The sequence below is a fragment of the Kogia breviceps genome, chromosome 2, assembly GCF_026419965.1.
Source record: "Kogia breviceps isolate mKogBre1 chromosome 2, mKogBre1 haplotype 1, whole genome shotgun sequence".
NCBI classification, from domain to species: Eukaryota; Metazoa; Chordata; class Mammalia; order Artiodactyla; family Physeteridae; genus Kogia; species Kogia breviceps.
Window position 1 is genome coordinate 28,998,894 of NC_081311.1, and position 16,260 is coordinate 29,015,153.

Consider the following 16,260-nt stretch of genomic DNA (forward strand, 5'->3'; position numbering starts at 1 on the left):
AGGCCACAACAGTGAGAGGCCCGCATACCGAAAAAAAAAAAAAGAAAAAAAAAAAAAAAGTTTAATTGGGAGCAATGGAAGAAGCTCAGGAACCAGAGGCAAGAGCAAATACTCAGTTTTTCTGAGGGGTATGACAAAAATTCGTCCTTATTTTTATACCATGGAACTCTAAGATGCCTTACTCACTGCAGTAGACAAGCCTAGATACTATAATATTAAAATAATAAAAGGATAAAACACTAAAAAAATTCAAAGACTAATTAAAATAAATTAAGAAATACATTTATATGGAAAAAATGATAAACAGGTATCCTGAGTTTCTCAACTATAAAAAGAACACAATAATCTGAAATGTTATCATGATGAGCAAATAGTATACATAAAATTCTTAAAGATGTGTCTGGTACACAATAAGTGCTTTGCAAATGGTAGCTATTATCATAGCCAGGATGAAGAATAAATTTTGAGCTAATTAGATTGGACTAATCACCATTTCCTCCATGCTTCAGTTTCATTCTGAGCATACCAGTGTGATCACTGTTAGCCAACTAGGCAGCTTTTGCGATCTTTGACTAGATCACACAAGAAAACCAAAAATAGTATTTGGAAACCAAGGTGAGGGGAAAAGAGTTACCTGAGTAGGCAATGGCTAGCAAAACATATTATAACATTATTTATAAGCAGCATTCATAAGGCAAGGGGTCACTCACAGTACAAAGATAAAAAGTCAAAGAAAATCAAGGCAATTTAGAAATCTTAAAAATTAAAGGAAACTGCTGTGACATAAGCCCTAATGAAAAGTAAAAAGTACTTCCAAAGGACTCTGTAAGACTCTTTGCTGGAACCATTTTTATCTAATTTGAAAACAATTCAAGACTCATGATCTTTTCACCTACCAACCAAGAGTCAGTATACTTATTTTCAACCCAGTTTATTTCTAGGAGGATTTGGATTTATTTTTCTTGGTTTTATAAAGTACTTAATTCCTTTCTGCTCCCAGTATGGAATTTATTTTTTAAGAATTCCACTTTCTTTTCCCTTTAAAGTCAAGGACCTTTCCCCTATTCATGTAATTCTAGAACTCAAAGCTGACAAAAAAGAACACTGTTTTAACTCTGGGAGCATATTCTTGGGCAGGACATTTAAGGCTACATAGAGGAATGGTTATTAACATATATAGAAGGTTCCATGGGGATGAAAAAGAAATCCTTGTGCAATTTGAAGGCTAAATGCAGAGAAAAGGCAAAGCTCCTGAAGGGTAGGAGATAAAAATGTAGTTACTATGGTTTTCCTCTCTCCCCATTAATGGAAATGCTGTTTATGACTGAGAAATCTCTTAAGAAATATTCTGAAAGTTGCCAGGTAGACTAATAACAGAGTTATCTGTTTATTCCAAAGTTTGGGATTTGCTTCTTTTCAAATATTCCAAGAGTCAAATTGAGAGAACTTCTGTTTCTCAGAAAAAACATTAATAAATAAGAGCTTGGATTTTATTGCCTTGTCCACTCTCCTGATACTGTTCTTTCCTTCTTTAAAAACAATCCAAATGCATCCCTTCCCAAAATACATATTGATCTTAGCAGTGAAATAAAGGAACTCTTTTTTTTTAATCTTCCCACATAAGGACTCATAAAAATAGGCCTAAAGGACAGGGACCTGAAACCAGATAAATCTAGGTCTCCAATTCCCATCACAGTTTCTCCAACCCTACAAGCACACTTAAAGTTCAAAAAAAAAAATTAATGCCCAAACAGCCTGTGAGGCACATAGACATGGAAAATTTCTATCCTGGTCTTACCAGGCATCAGATAACATATTGTTAAAATCGTCAATGGACCATTCATTTAGAAAGGGTTCTAACCTTTTAAAATCACGAACTAACATCAGCAACAGTATGTCAGGGATCTTGGACCACACTCACAATGGCTTCTTTGTCAAGTAAGCAAAGAAGCTGTGTTATTTTAGTTGCCTGGAAATTCTTATCTGTTCCGCTGAACTGCAAAGATCTTGGATCCCTATTAAAGGCTGTGGATCTCCACATAAGTGATATCTCTGTTACAGAGAAAGAAGGGGCTGCTGCACTTGCTAGAATGTCTTCGGCTTTGAATCAGATGCTCCAAGTTTGATTTCAACCAGACTTCCAGTGTGCCCAATGCCAAACTTCAAGCTTTAAGCAAGGGGAGAAAAGTCTAGATTCCAGGAGCACACCAGATCACTCAGATAAAGGAGTAGAAGCATGCTTCAATTGGACTAAAGTTGGTTCCCTTTGTTAGCACCAATCTCTCATTTAGTTCTTCATAGACTAAATTACAGCTTCTCTCAGAGAAGAGGACCTGGATATTGAGAATGAATTAAAGTAGGTATTAAAGTAGAAATTTCAAGGCCAAATATCCACAAAGTCAGGCAAAGCAGCATCTGAGGCCAGTACCAGAAAGTGGTGGAATTCAATGGGCAGCAATTCTGAATACTTGAGTTCCCCTAGAACCTGTCCAGCCTCATGGCCCAACCTGTACCCCAATCATGGGCACCACCGCCTCGATCCACAGTAAGTCCAATGGGGCTGAGGCTCGACTTTGTCGGTGGTGAATTCGGCGTAGCCGCAGAAGGTACAGGATGATGGCCAGTAGCACCACCAGGATACAGGCGAAGAAAAGATAGTGGTTGTACACAAAGGAGAGACGGAACCAGCTACCATGGGCCTGTCGGGCACCTTCCTGCCGTAGATCCCTAAGGAAGAAGGTAGAAAGAAACATTAGTTTAGGAGAGAAATATTTATGCCGATTTAAAAGGCCCAGTGGTTTTTACCCATTTACTCCATCCATGTAAACATGCTGTAATACCAGCTCCACAGAGCAAGCAAAGCTGAAGCATGTCCCCAGGCCCAGAGCTGGTATGTGTGATTCCTTTTGTCCCTTCCTCTCCCCGGCCTAGAGGGAGCCTCACAGGCCTACCCCCTCTAGAATCTGGGGGCAAAATTAGAAGCCAAAAAAATGAACAGTAAGACAAGACTAGTCATCTGTCAAACAAGTCTTAACAGTGACCCCATACCACCCTGGCCTACAGTTTGTTAATATGGTGCTAATGAGAGTAGGGTGGCCCCTGAATCTAATCAAGAAATCAGAGTATATCTAAATCTTAAAAAAAAAAAAAAGTTGCTGTGCTTCCTGGGGATTTAGGATTTATGTAGAGAAAGCTGTCACTTAATTAACTGTATTGTAAACTGAAGAAAAAATAGACATGTAAACCTAAGTGCAGTGATCTGTCTAGAACAGAAGCCCTTCTCTCATGTTCCAGATACCAGAACCATTTTCATTCTGTTTGACCTGCAGTGTTTTTTAAAAACGTGAATCTCCAAACAGAAAGACCACATATAAAATATGGATGTTTTTGAGGGGGAGGTTACTTAAGAAACCTATTCTGAGGCACCAACTAACATCCTCTGAGCTCAAGATGCCAGCTTGGTCAGTCCACTTTACCTGAGTGGTAAGAAGCGTGTTTTATACAAAATGGCTCCCAGTGTCCACTGAACCTCTCGGTCATAGACCAGCTGGGCTGTCTGCAGATTTGGGTAGTCATAGGGAAAGTGGAATCCTTCATGAAGAACTTGGTACATCCAAGCTGACTTAAAACACTGATATCTGTGTGACAAAAAATAATTAATTGTTTTTAAAGCAGAAAAAGAGGGACTTCCCTGGTGGTGCAGTGGTTAAGAATCCTCCTGCCAACGCAGAGGACGTGGGTTCGAGCCCTGGTCCGGGAAGATCCCACATGCCGCGGAGCAGCTAAGCCTGTGTGCCACAACTACTGAAGCCCGCATGCCTACAGCCTGTGCTCCACAACAAGGGAAGCCACTGCAATGAGAAGCCTGCGCACCGCAACGAAGAGTAGCCCCCGCTCGCCACAACTAGAGAAAGCCCGCACGCAGCAACGAAAACCCAATGCAGCCAAAAATAAAAATAAATAATTTTTTTAAAAAAAAGAAGAAAAAGAAAAAAAAAAGAATTTGAGTGCTTTCTGCATATTCCCACTAGATGTCAAAAAGACCTTTTTCCCCGTTTCACCTTCCTCACCTCTAGGTAGAGCCAAATCTGAGCCTCCTTTATGTTAACGTTCACCACAAAAGTGAAGAACACCTCTATGCAATGTAACAACACTATTGTGAGTACATTTTACTTTTCTTTTTCTTTCTTTTTTTTTCTAACAGCCCGTATTTTCAGGGAGAATGCTGAAATATCTACAAATACGATGTTTTGGATTTGCTTCAAAATGACTGAATTGTGGGGTGGGAAAACAGATGAAACAAGAGGGCTGGAAGTTGACAGCTATTAGGAGAGAAGCTGGGTGACAGATATTCAGGAGTTCATTATACTGTTCTATTTTTGTTTATGTTTAAATTTTTTTTAACTAAAACATTTACAAAATGGGAGGACTGATGAACCAAACTGGCAAAATATTGATATTTGTTGAAGCTGGGTGACAGTTACACATGGGTTTCTGTTACTGTTCTTTCTACTTTTCTGCATGTTTGATTTTAATAAAAATTAAAAAATAAAAAGACCACCACTTTTGATTTAAAACCACTTGGAGAGAACACTTTTTGGTAACCACCAGTTTCCCTTGGCTTAATTAAAATAAACTCACTATTTTGGCCTCTACCTTTCAGAAAATCAAAATCTGAAATAACCAAATTCTCCTTCAACATAAAATCTAATCTGTACTATCACTCACTCTCTCTCATTCATTGTTCATACACTTTTTTTTTTAAATTTAATTTTATTTTTTTGGCTGCGTTGCATCTTCATTGCTGCGCACAGCCTTTCTCTAGTTGCGGCGAGTGGGGGCTACTCTTTGTCGCGGTGCTTGGGCTTTTCATTGCGGTGGCTTTCCTTGTTGTGGAGCACGGGCTCTAGGCACACAGGCTTCAGTAGCTGTAGCACGGGGGCTCAATAGTTGTGACATGCGGGTCCTAGAGTGCATGGGCTTCATTAGTTGCAGCATGTGGGCTCAGTAGCTGTGGTGCGCAGGCACTAGGGTGCATGGGCTTCAGTAGTTGTGGTGCACGGGCTCAGTAGTTGTGGCTCACAGGCTCTAGGGCGCAGGCTCAGTAGTTGTGGCGCACGGGCTTAGTTGCTCCGTGGCGTGTGGGATCTTCCCGGACCAGGGCTCGAACCCACGTCCCCTGCATTGGCAGGCAGATTCTTAACCATGCACCACCAAGTAAGTCCTGTTCATACAGTTTAAGGCCACATCTAAGGGAGAAAAGGAAGTTACTTACTTGAGTCGATGCTCATCTGCATGTGATGAAAAGAGGCCATTCTTGAATCTCTGAGTGAGTACTGACCAAGCCATGCCACAGTAATCCTGGAACAACCACAGAGAAATGGTGCAACATGAAATGGGAGGCAAACTGTAACTCTGCCACAGTCATAGCTGTTCCATTTCTAAAGTTACTTGTGGGCTACTAGTTGACAAAGGAAAACAGAAATGGCATATTCATTCACCAAACACAGTGCCAGGTCCTGGGCAAGGCAAGTCCCTGAACTCAGGCCACTGAGTGACTTGAGTGACCTGGGAGTAGTCCTTTTTATTCCTATTGCCTCCACGTTCACTACAAACCCTGCCTGACATGGCTCCCGAGCCTCTTAGGCTTCAGAGATGGGTAAGGTTAGGACCAGGAGTAGCAACATCAAAAGCCAAACAGAGCTTCATTCTATCCTATGTAGGACTGACATGAGTAGGTCAAACAGATGGAACAGAAAATGGTCAAAGATCTATCACTGGGACTTCCCTGGTGGCACAGTGGTTAAGACTCCGCCTGCCAATGCAGGGAACACGGGTTCAAGCCCCAGTCCGGGAAGATCCCACATGCCGCGGAGCAACTAAGCCCATGCACCACAACTACTGAGCCTGCACTCTAGAGCCCGTGAGCCACAACTACTGAGCTCGTGTGCCACAAATACTGAAGCCTGCACACCTAGAGCCCGTGCTCCGCAACAAAGAGAAGCCACCGCAATGAGAAGCCCGTGCACTGCAACGAAGAGTAGCCCCTGCTCGCAGCAACGAGAGAAAACCCGCCTGCAGCAACGAAGACCCAATGCAGCCAAAAATTAAATAAATAAAATAAATAAATTTGTATTAAAAAAAAGATCTATCACTGGCCTGCCTCCGTGTTGTAATTCTCACCAAAGGAATCTTTCCTTTTGGTTTGTTCAGTAAACTAACATTTCCTGCATGTCTACTATGTGCCAGGTGCTATTCTAGGTGCCGGGGGATCCAGCAGTGAATAAAACAGACAGAAATTTCTTTCCTTACGAAGCTTACTTTCTAGTGGTGGGGGACAGACAATAACCAAATATACATGCATACATACATACATATACACATACATACACAGAGTGGGTTAGATGACGTAAGTGCTTGTGGGAAAAATAAAGCAGGACAGGGAAATAGGTAATATTGGGGAGGGCTGCAATTTTGTATAGGATGGCCAAGGAAGGTGTCACTGGGATGATAACCGTTGAGTCAAAGTTAAAAAAAAAAAAAAGGGTGAACGAAATCATCTTTTACCTAGGAAAGGAAACATATTAAGCCACTAGCAGTTTGGGCAAGTAATAACTTGAGCCCTTTGATGTTAAGGGGATAGCATTTGAGGAAGTTTTAAAATGAGGGAAAGGTTCAGGCTATGGACACTTAGGGGATGCTGGAAAGGAAAGGGAATATGAGGGTATTCCTAGAGGCAAGGGCAAATACAAACCAGGTTTTCCTCAATATTTCTTAGGGACTGCCTTTAGAGAACAGAATAGTACAAACACTGCAGATATTATTCCTTTTTTTTTTTTTTTTTTTTTTTTTTTTGCGGTATGCAGGCCTCTCACTGCTGTGGCCTCTCCCGTTGCGGAGCACAGGCTCCGGACGCACAGGCTCAGCGGCCATGGCTCACGGGCTTAGTTGCTCCGCGGCATGTGGGATCTTCCCGGACCAGGGCACGAACCCGTGTCTCCTGCATCGGCAGGCAGACTCTCAACCACTGCGCCACCAGGGAAGCCCCAGATATTATTCCTTTTGGAAGCCTTATACTAAGCGAACCTTAGAGAATTCTAAGAAAGCAGAAGGGAAAGGATAAAAAATATAAGAGAGGACAGATCTCCCCATAAATTTTTCTGATAAAAGAGACAGATAGGGCTTCCCTGGTGGCTCAGTGGTTGAGAATCCGCCTGCCGATGCAGGAGACACGGGTTCGTGCCCGGGTCCGGGAAGATCCCACGTGCCGCGGAGCGGCTGGGCCTGTGAGCCATGGCCTCTGAGCCTGCGCGTCGGGAGCCTGTGCTCCGCAACGGGAGAGGCCACAACAGTGAGAGGCCCGCGTACCACAAAAAAAAAAAAAAAAAAAAAAAAAAGAGACAGATATACAAAAATTAAAAAGAGATGAATCTAAATTAAAGCAGACACTGTAGAAAGCTAGCTAAACTTTTACTTGTCCAAATAACTAATGCTTTAAACCTGTAAGATGCTTAAGTCCTAAATGTGCTCTAAGTGAATATTTACTTCTTCTGCAATTTAAATGCACTATCATTGCTTTTTGCAACATCTTTTTAATATTCTAAGTGACCCTATAACATCCTGGCCTCTTAAAACTTAAGGTAAGAAAATATAAGTGGACTTGCCCACCTGTGTGACATCATCTCCAAAAGCACATTACACCTGGGAACAACCAGTAAGGGAAAAATACCTGGAGATGACACTTTTGGCCACAAACATTAATTAAGACTATTGGAAAGTTGGAGGAAAAACCATTAACCACCATGACAATATTAGACCTGGGTGACAAATTGGGTAATAGGACACCCATGGAAACCTAAGCTTAATTAATTAGAAGGCAGTATAGCACAGCAGGTTCCTTAACTTCTCTAAGTCTACCTCCTCATCTGTAAAATGAGGGCTCACAGGGCTCCTGCCAAGAATCCAGTGAGATCATGCATGCAAAGCCCTTCGCACGGCATCTGGCACAAAGTTAGGCGTCCAATAAATGGCTGCTGCCAGGATGAGTCACTTTATTATTAATAATTTACCTGAGCAGCCTTGGCAAATGTTGGCCCGTGGTAGCGGCCACCTATGCGTAACACATCCTCTGTACAGTAAAAGAACTCGGAGAAACCGTAGAACTCGCTGTTGTTGAAGTCAATGGGTGACTGATAGATGCCATTCAGCGAGGCCTGGCTGGTGTTGGAGCGAGCCAACAGGGGGCTCAGCATGGCCCCACAAGCCACCCAGTCCCCTCTTCCTCGGACATGAAGGACCTGGCTGTTCCTTTCCACCACATCTGTGAGTCCCACAGGCAGGCAGGGATCTAGAAATGGATTGTCGGGACTCAGACCTGTCTTCTGGCCCAGAAACCTGTCACAATGACAAAAACAAACAAAACACATCACTACTGTACTCAGCCTCCTCTAAGATGCTTCCTAGACGTCTTGTTATTCTTCTACATGACACCCCTAAAAACAAGGATGGAGTGTTACCACGTAGTTGTGTCACATGAACATTTAAATTATGCATATTCAATTTAGAAAAAGAAAGAAATATGGCAGTGATTTTGTTCAACCTTTTAGTCAACATGTATATTTCCCAATGTATAGTGAAACTGGAGATGTGAATCTGCTGTTCTCCCTCTGGTCTTCATTCCCATTTGCCTCTTAAAAGTGAAAAGATCTCACCATTCTGAGTGCAATTCTAATGTTTAAAAAAACAACTGGGAGGAGGTGAAGTGGGAAGGGCTGAGGAGTGTCCTGAGCCGGGGACCATGGCAGTGATGCAGTGGCAATGGGTGGCAAAAGTGACCGAGTACATGCCCAGCTCTGAGGGCGAGGGGAGGGGCAGGTTTTGATTCCCACCATGGCCGTCACACAGCTCTGGTTAATTAAAGTCTGTACTTGTCTAGCAACAGTATTCTTATTCCTAAAGAGATTAATATGCAGATCTGGCCAAAGATGGAAGTTAGGTAGAGACCAAATAACTTGGCCAACTACAGTTAATTACTCATCAGTTCCTAAGACAAATGTTGAAGAGCGGACTTCCTGGGATGAAGATGCACCCGCAAGTGTAAAGACTGAAGGAGGGAATGGGAAGGTGGCAACACAACAAAATGCTTCCCTGGTGGCGCAGTGGTTGGGGGTCCGCCTGCTGACGCGGGGGGCACGGTTTCGTGCCCCGGTCTGGGAAGATCCCACATGCCACGGAGCAGCTGGGCCCCTGGGCCATGGCTGCTGGGCCTGAGCGTCCGGAGCCTGTGTTCCGCGGCGAGGGAGGCCACAGCAGTGAGAGGCCCGTGTACCGCAAAAAAAAAAAAAAAAAAAAAAAAAAAAAAATTTGGAACAAGTGGAACCTAGCCTACTTTAAAGATGTGACACCACCTATAAGGAAAACTCAGAAAATTATTAAAAAGAGAAACATTAAGTTTTAACATCCCAGGAAGCACAGGTTTCTCTATAGATGAGCAGATACACAAGATGAGTAATCAATCTTCTGAACTAGGTAACTTAAGATACATGGTAAAAAAAAAAAATACCAATGCATGAGAAGAAGATGATGCAGCCTCTTCTGAGGCAGCAAAAAACATGATACAGAGATAAAAGAGCAGCAAAACAACAAAGGAAGGAAATGGAAGAGGAAGTACAGTGGCTAAAGTTGGTGTGAAACTTTCATAGTAATTGTTCTTCAGATGCCATAGTGTCAGCAGGAGTGATCTGAACTCCATAACCCAAGCAACATTTGTATGGATTTAAGAGTATTTTCAGAATACAAATACACTGCTTGGTTTTAATGCATTCATCAATCATCCAGATAACAGGATTCCCCCAAAGCACCTTGAACTCTTAGGAGTTTAGACTCAGAAAAACAAAAAAGGCTTATGAGACAATATTTTCTTTAACATGCTCCCAATATAAGACAATTGACTACTGTAGAGAAATTATTACAAATGGAATAAACCAGTAGCTCTTCAAGCCACTGTTTCCAGCTAAACAAATGGGGGTAAATAGTTTTATGGTGGAAAAGAACTCTGCTCTCTATTATGCTTTCCTTTAATGTGCATAATGATAAAAATAATTTTAAATGCTAAAAAACCCACAACTATTTGTACATTATGGTCTAAATACTTCACCTGGTACATAAATGAAGAATCAGTGGTCTGTCCAATGCTGGAGGAAAAAATTTCTATTCTGGACTTAAAGAGAATATTTTAAAGGCTAATTTTAACTACTATTTTAAAGGCTAATTTTGATTAAGATTCTTTTATGCACACTATGGAACCTTAAGTCCCACGTAAGATGCAACTCCACTGTAATTCAGCAGACATGTCCTGCGCACTTCCATGTATTGATAGAATGAACTTCCAGGAGCTACATTACACTGCACAATTTAAATTGGTGACTTAATTGATCTCACTTATCCTGTGATACCATGTCTGAAGATGGGCACAGCAAGAGGTCACCCCAATAAGCCACTGTACATTTTTGAGTCCTAATAACAAAGATCAGAAGGCACCCTCAAGCAGATCAAGGGGGACTACTAATAGAGGGTCTCTAAAAGATGCTACCCCATTGGCAGGGGTGGTCAGAAAGGAGGAAGCGAGGACGTATCTATCTAGTAGGATGTAACCATTTTTTCCTAATATCTGCAGCCTGACAACATTCTATTTCAGAATCACAGATCCCATGTCAAACATACCTGTTTTTGTTAAGAGTTTCATTCATCACAAGGTCTTCATAGCGCTGCCGGGCAAAGTTGCCCCCGAATCCCAGAAACGTTGTGACGTAAACCCTATACACATGTTCAGTGTGTTGCACATCACAGCCCAGGTTGAACTCGGCCAGCAAGATCTTCGCAGCTTCTTCCTGTAATACGATGTAAAGGGAACTTTACTTTTGGTTGACTTCTAGAAAGGTATGACTAGATTTCATCTGCTATGACTACTCTTTAAAACGTCTTGTAGCATTCTTTCATCCTCACAGCATTATTTTAAACAAAGACGTAAAATGACAAGACTACACAAAAAGGAACAAATCAGAGACTAAATAACAAATTAGAGACTAAAATACTTTCTGTAGTTAGACAGAAGGTAGAATCATTACAGATGATGTCATTATCTGGTGTGTGCTTTTCTGATTTTCCAATTCTCCAAAATGGGAATGTACTACTTTTATAATAAAAAAAAAAAATCCTTTGACAAAAATAAATTTAAGGAATTTGAGAGATCATCATGAGATCTATGCTATGGCTTTTTCTAAAACTATTCAAGATGCCTTAATAGTCCCTGTGACAGATTTGAGGATTAGAAAAGTTCAATTTTATTGTACCTCTGTTTTTGTTTTTGTTTTTTTTGACTTCAGGTACAGAGGTTGAATTCGTCATATTCCTCAGTTCATGGCACACTATCATGGCAAAGCCCCACTTTTGTTTTTATTTATTTACTTCCTTTTATCCTCATACTCACTGCCATTCTGGCCTCCTGCCACAGGCAACCATTCTAATGTGCTTAATATGTAGTATTTGTTCGTATGTATTGTTGCAAAATGGGATTGTTTTGAATGTATTTATTTTAAATTTCTGAAAATGCTACTGTGCCCAGCAACTCCACTCCTAGGTATATACTCAAGAAAACTGAAAACACGTCTACGCAAAAATGTGTACATGAGTGTTCATAGCAGCGTTATCCATAATAGCCAAAAACTGGAAACAACCTCAATGTCCATCAGCTGATGAATGGATAAACAAAATGTGCCATGGTCACACAATGGAATGTTATTCAGCCAAAAAGGGAATAAAGTACTGATATCTGCTACAACATGGATAAGCCTTGAAAACTTTTGCTAAATGAAAGAAGCCTGACATAAAAGGCCACATATTTTATGGTTCCATAGGCAAATCCACAGGGACAGAAAGTAGATTAATGGTTGTCAGGGCTGGGGAGAGGGGAATGGTGAGTAACTGCTAATGAATATGGGGCTTCTTTTTGAGGTGATAAAATGTTCTGGAATTTGACAGTGGTGATTGCACAACTTTGTGAACGGTACAAAAAATTAGGTATTTAGGATTATTTAAAATGTTTAAAGTGCTATTGTGTTATGTCTCTTTGTTTCTTTCCTTTCTTTACTAAGCACAAAGATCCATTATATTGCTTTGTACACATCTAATTTGTTGCTTGCAAATATACTTTCTATACCAGTGTTTCTTTCTAAGTCTGCACACACGCACAAAAAGCCATTTGTTTAAGACTTTAAGGCTCAATGCCACCTGTCACCTATTCCTTAGTATCAGAACCATGCCTTCATTTTACCTGTTGAATACATACTCACAAATATAGACTAAATAGTCTCATAACCTAGGTCCCCAAATCTGCAACCCCACCACAGACAATCTCTTCTGAATGCCAAACCCACATTTTCAACATACCCAAAATTGAACTGCTTGGTGATAGGACTTCAGAGCTAGAGACCAGAAAGGTACTCTCACCCAAACCATACCTGTGTGCTTAGCATCAACCCTGCCCTTTCCCCTGTGGTCTCTCTCTCTCAGTGACTAGGTTCTTCACCCTTCCAGTTACCTAAGCTGGACCCTCAGCATCTGGCCATCCCTTCCTGCCCTACCCACATCACCACATTGCACTGTTTTTTTACTCCAAAATATCCCTTGAAATTTGTCCCCTCCCTTCCATTTCTACTTACACTGTCTAGTTTAGCTCTTTAGCACTTCTCACCCAAGGTTCCCTGACCTACAGTTTTTTCTCCTATTGACACCAAAATGACTTTCTTAAAAAATAGATTGGAGGGGATTCCCTGGTGGCACAGTGGTTGAGAATCCGCCTGCCAATGCAGGGGACACGGGTTTGTGCCCTGGCCCGGGAAGATCCCACATGCCGCGGAGTGGCTGGGCCCATGAGCCATGGCCACTGAGCCTGTGCTTCCGGAGCCTGTGCTCCACAACGGGAGAGGCCACAACAGTGTGAGGCCCGCGTACAGCAAAAAAAAAAAAAAAAAAAAAGATTGGAACTCAGTCACACAATTAACACAGTCACAAAATTCAGAGCTGGGGACCTTCAGAGTTTAATTATTTCACAGATGATGAAACTTAGGCCCATATGACTGCCCTACTCAAAAACCTTTGCTGGTTCCCCACTGTCTACAGATAAAAAAGCCAAATCCCCTAGCATGGCACCCAAGATTCCTTATGATCTAACTTCATCTTATCTTCCCAGCCTTCCCTATTATCACACTTGAAAATCCCATACTGCAACAGGCTATACATCATTACCTGGACATTCTGGGCTCTTTGCTGTTTTCTGTGCCTTTGTGCATACTGTCACCTCCATGCAGATGGCCTTCCCTCAACCTCCACTATGCGAAAGCCTACTATCATCCAAGGCCCAGGTAAAGACCTTACTTTCCACGAAGGCAGCATGGAAGGCTCCTATTCAAGCCTTTGCAAATGGGGTTGACCGTGCCAGTTCCCACATTGCTGTGGCTCTCTGTTTAGACCCAAGGTTCTCAACCAGAGGTGATTTTGCACCCCCAGGGGCATCTGGCAATGTCTGAAGACACTTTTAATTGTCAAAACTGGGAGTTTGGGGGAAGTACGCGTGTTGCTGTACCTGATAGAGGCCAGGGATGCTGCTAAACATCACATAATGCACAGAACAGCCCCCACAACAAAGACTTACTCAGCCCAAAATGCCAATAGTGCCAACGATGAGAAACCCTGGTTTAGATCAAATTACAACACTGCCATGGTCTGCCTGTTATCGCAGGCTCTCTCCACTGATAGATTATAAGCTTTTGGGGGCAGTGTAACATGTCTTATTTCTTGCACATACTAGGTGCTAAAAAATGTTTTATTTCTTCTTCCTCTGTATGATGAAACTTCTCCCTCAAAATACATTTTTATATTCTAGTCAGGTAAGGAATAACAGAAGCACAAGGATGGAATCATCAGTAAAGGAAAGGGAATAATGTTTAATTAACAAGTATGTAACAAATACTGTACTCCAGGATTTATATTACCATGTTTAATCCTCAGGCAACTCTTCCAGATAAGTAGTATAGTTATAATTGCTAAAATGTATTAAACGTTATTACATGCTGGGCAGCTTGCTAAGTGCTTTATACACGTGGTATTATTTCATCCTCACAACTTTATGAAGTAGATACTATTATTATTCTCTTTTTACACACGAGGAAACTGAGGCTCAGAGAGGTAACCAACCCGAGATAACACAAGCTAGCAATGATCTGAACCAACATTTGGACCCAGGCCATTTGGTCTAAGTCCAAACATAGTGCCATTCCTTCTCAAAGACTGGCATGCCTAGCCACTGAATTCCCCCAAAAGGTAAAATACCTGTTGTGGAGAAAGGACAGAAGTTGAGGTAGGAACTTCATAAGCAATTTGGAGAGAGGCTCCTCCCATATCCAGTATCCCTACTGTCCTTCTGCGTCCTGTTGCCAATTCCTGGGGAGCCTCAGCATCTGATTCTGAAACAAATAAGGGAACAGAGGGGTCTAGTAATTAAAAGCCAAAATTAAGTTTAAAGGGAAAAAAAACCCAGAAATCCCTTAAAAAACTGAAAGCAAGCTGAAATAAATTAATCTAACTGTACCAACTATATATTATACAGAGAAGAATTACTTTAAGCAACTTAAAACATGGTATTTTGACTATGTATCTCTTGTAGAATATATCTTAATGACAAAAGAAACAAATAACTTAAACTGCATTCCAGTAATTTTTATTTTTTTTGTGGTACGCGGGCCTCTCACTTTTGTGGCCCCTCCCGTTGCAGAGCACAGGCTCCAGACGCACAGGCTCAGTGGCCATGGCTCACGGGCCCAGCCGCTCAACATGTGGGATCTTTCCGGACCGGGGCACGAACTCGTGTCCTCTGCATCGGCAGGCGGACTCTCAACCACTGTGCCACCAGGGAAGCCCGCATTCCGGTAGTTTTATTGGTAATACATTATTGGTATTATTATTTTTAAACAATTAAACATATTATGGAATAAAGTTAAATAAATGTTTATGTAAATAGCTTTAGGAATAAATATTCAGCATAAGAGAAAAAGGATTTGATTTTAATATAAAATCAAAGGAATTAAACAATAATCTTATAATCTTAAATATGAATCGGAACTATCACTATGAGATCATGATTTATTTTTCTTTTTTAAAAACTACACATTTCGGGCTTCCCTGGTGGCACAGTGGTTGAGAGCCCGCCTGCCGATTCAGGGGACACGGGTTCATGCCCCGGTCCGGGAAGACCCCACATGCCGCGGAGCGGCTGGGCCCGTGAGCCATGGCCACTGAGCCTGCGCGTCCGGAGTCTGTGCTCCGCAACGGGAGAGACCACAAACAGTGGGAGGCCCGCGTACCACAAAAACAAAAACAAAAACAAACAAAAAACACATTTCCTAGCTCTGTCCACTGAAAAGGCCTAGAAGTGGTGATAATCCAGGAGCAATGAGCACCACTGTTGTCTAGACCACGATCTCTAAACATCATTTTCCACTAAAAGAAACAAGCGCTCCTTAAAAAAATGGCTGATGCTAGGGTCTAGAGTAGAAAAAATACAAGATGAGCACAGAATACCATGGTATGCCAATATGCCAGGGAAACAGAAAAGACTACTGGGATCATGTTAAAAGGGTACAAGAGCCAACTTAAAGGTGCTCCAACTGGCCAGTGATGGTAAAATTTGAGCACCAAAAAGAATAATGATGTGATGGACTGCAATGCATCAAATAAATTAAAATCCACAAGTTCATAAGGATACTGAAAAAAAAAATGCACTGGTTACCTTCGGAAGTTCCTAGGACACCAGCTCATTATTCAAAAACTTGATAAATAAAAGCAAAGAATCAAGGGTTCATTCTGTCTTTCCCGTAGGAACTATATTTCAGGATAACCAAACGGCTAATGAAGAAAATTTCATTATATAAAAATCCTAACTGTTAAATGCAGAAAGAATGACAGAATTAGAAAAATCACCATTCTGCAACCTCTAATGAGAAAACAAATCTAAGTAACGATCACAATTGGGTGCTATAACAATTAGGTGAAAAGTGGATGAACGGCTTCCCTGGTGGCGCAGTGGTTGAGAATCTGCCTGCCGATACAGGGAACACAGGTTCGTGCCCCGGTCCGGGAAGATCCCACATGCCGCGGAGTAGCTGGGCCCGTGAGCCATGGCCACTGAGCCTGCGCGTCCGGAGC

General features: G+C 41.8%; 1 protein-coding gene and 1 pseudogene across 2 annotated transcripts in view; one reads left to right on the forward strand and one right to left on the reverse strand.

Moving 5' to 3' along the window:
- Positions 1–267: 267 nt before the first annotated feature.
- The window catches only part of ENTPD7 (ectonucleoside triphosphate diphosphohydrolase 7), a 39,362-nt gene continuing 23,369 nt past the window's right edge, over positions 268–16,260 (reverse strand). The window contains exons 8-13 of one of the 2 annotated variants that reach the window (XM_059054719.2): positions 14,389–14,522; positions 10,723–10,889; positions 8,070–8,394; positions 5,276–5,361; positions 3,477–3,638; positions 268–2,727 (exon numbers count right to left, since the gene is read on the reverse strand). In XM_059054719.2, the coding sequence (XP_058910702.2) occupies positions 2,496–2,727; positions 3,477–3,638; positions 5,276–5,361; positions 8,070–8,394; positions 10,723–10,889; positions 14,389–14,522 (1,106 nt within the window). In that variant the 3' untranslated portion in view covers positions 268–2,495. The remainder of the gene's footprint in view (positions 2,728–3,476; positions 3,639–5,275; positions 5,362–8,069; positions 8,395–10,722; positions 10,890–14,388; positions 14,523–16,260) is intronic. The other variant, XM_067024881.1, reaches the window with a different exon arrangement.
- Positions 8,890–9,690, forward strand: LOC136793654 (receptor-binding cancer antigen expressed on SiSo cells pseudogene; annotated as a pseudogene).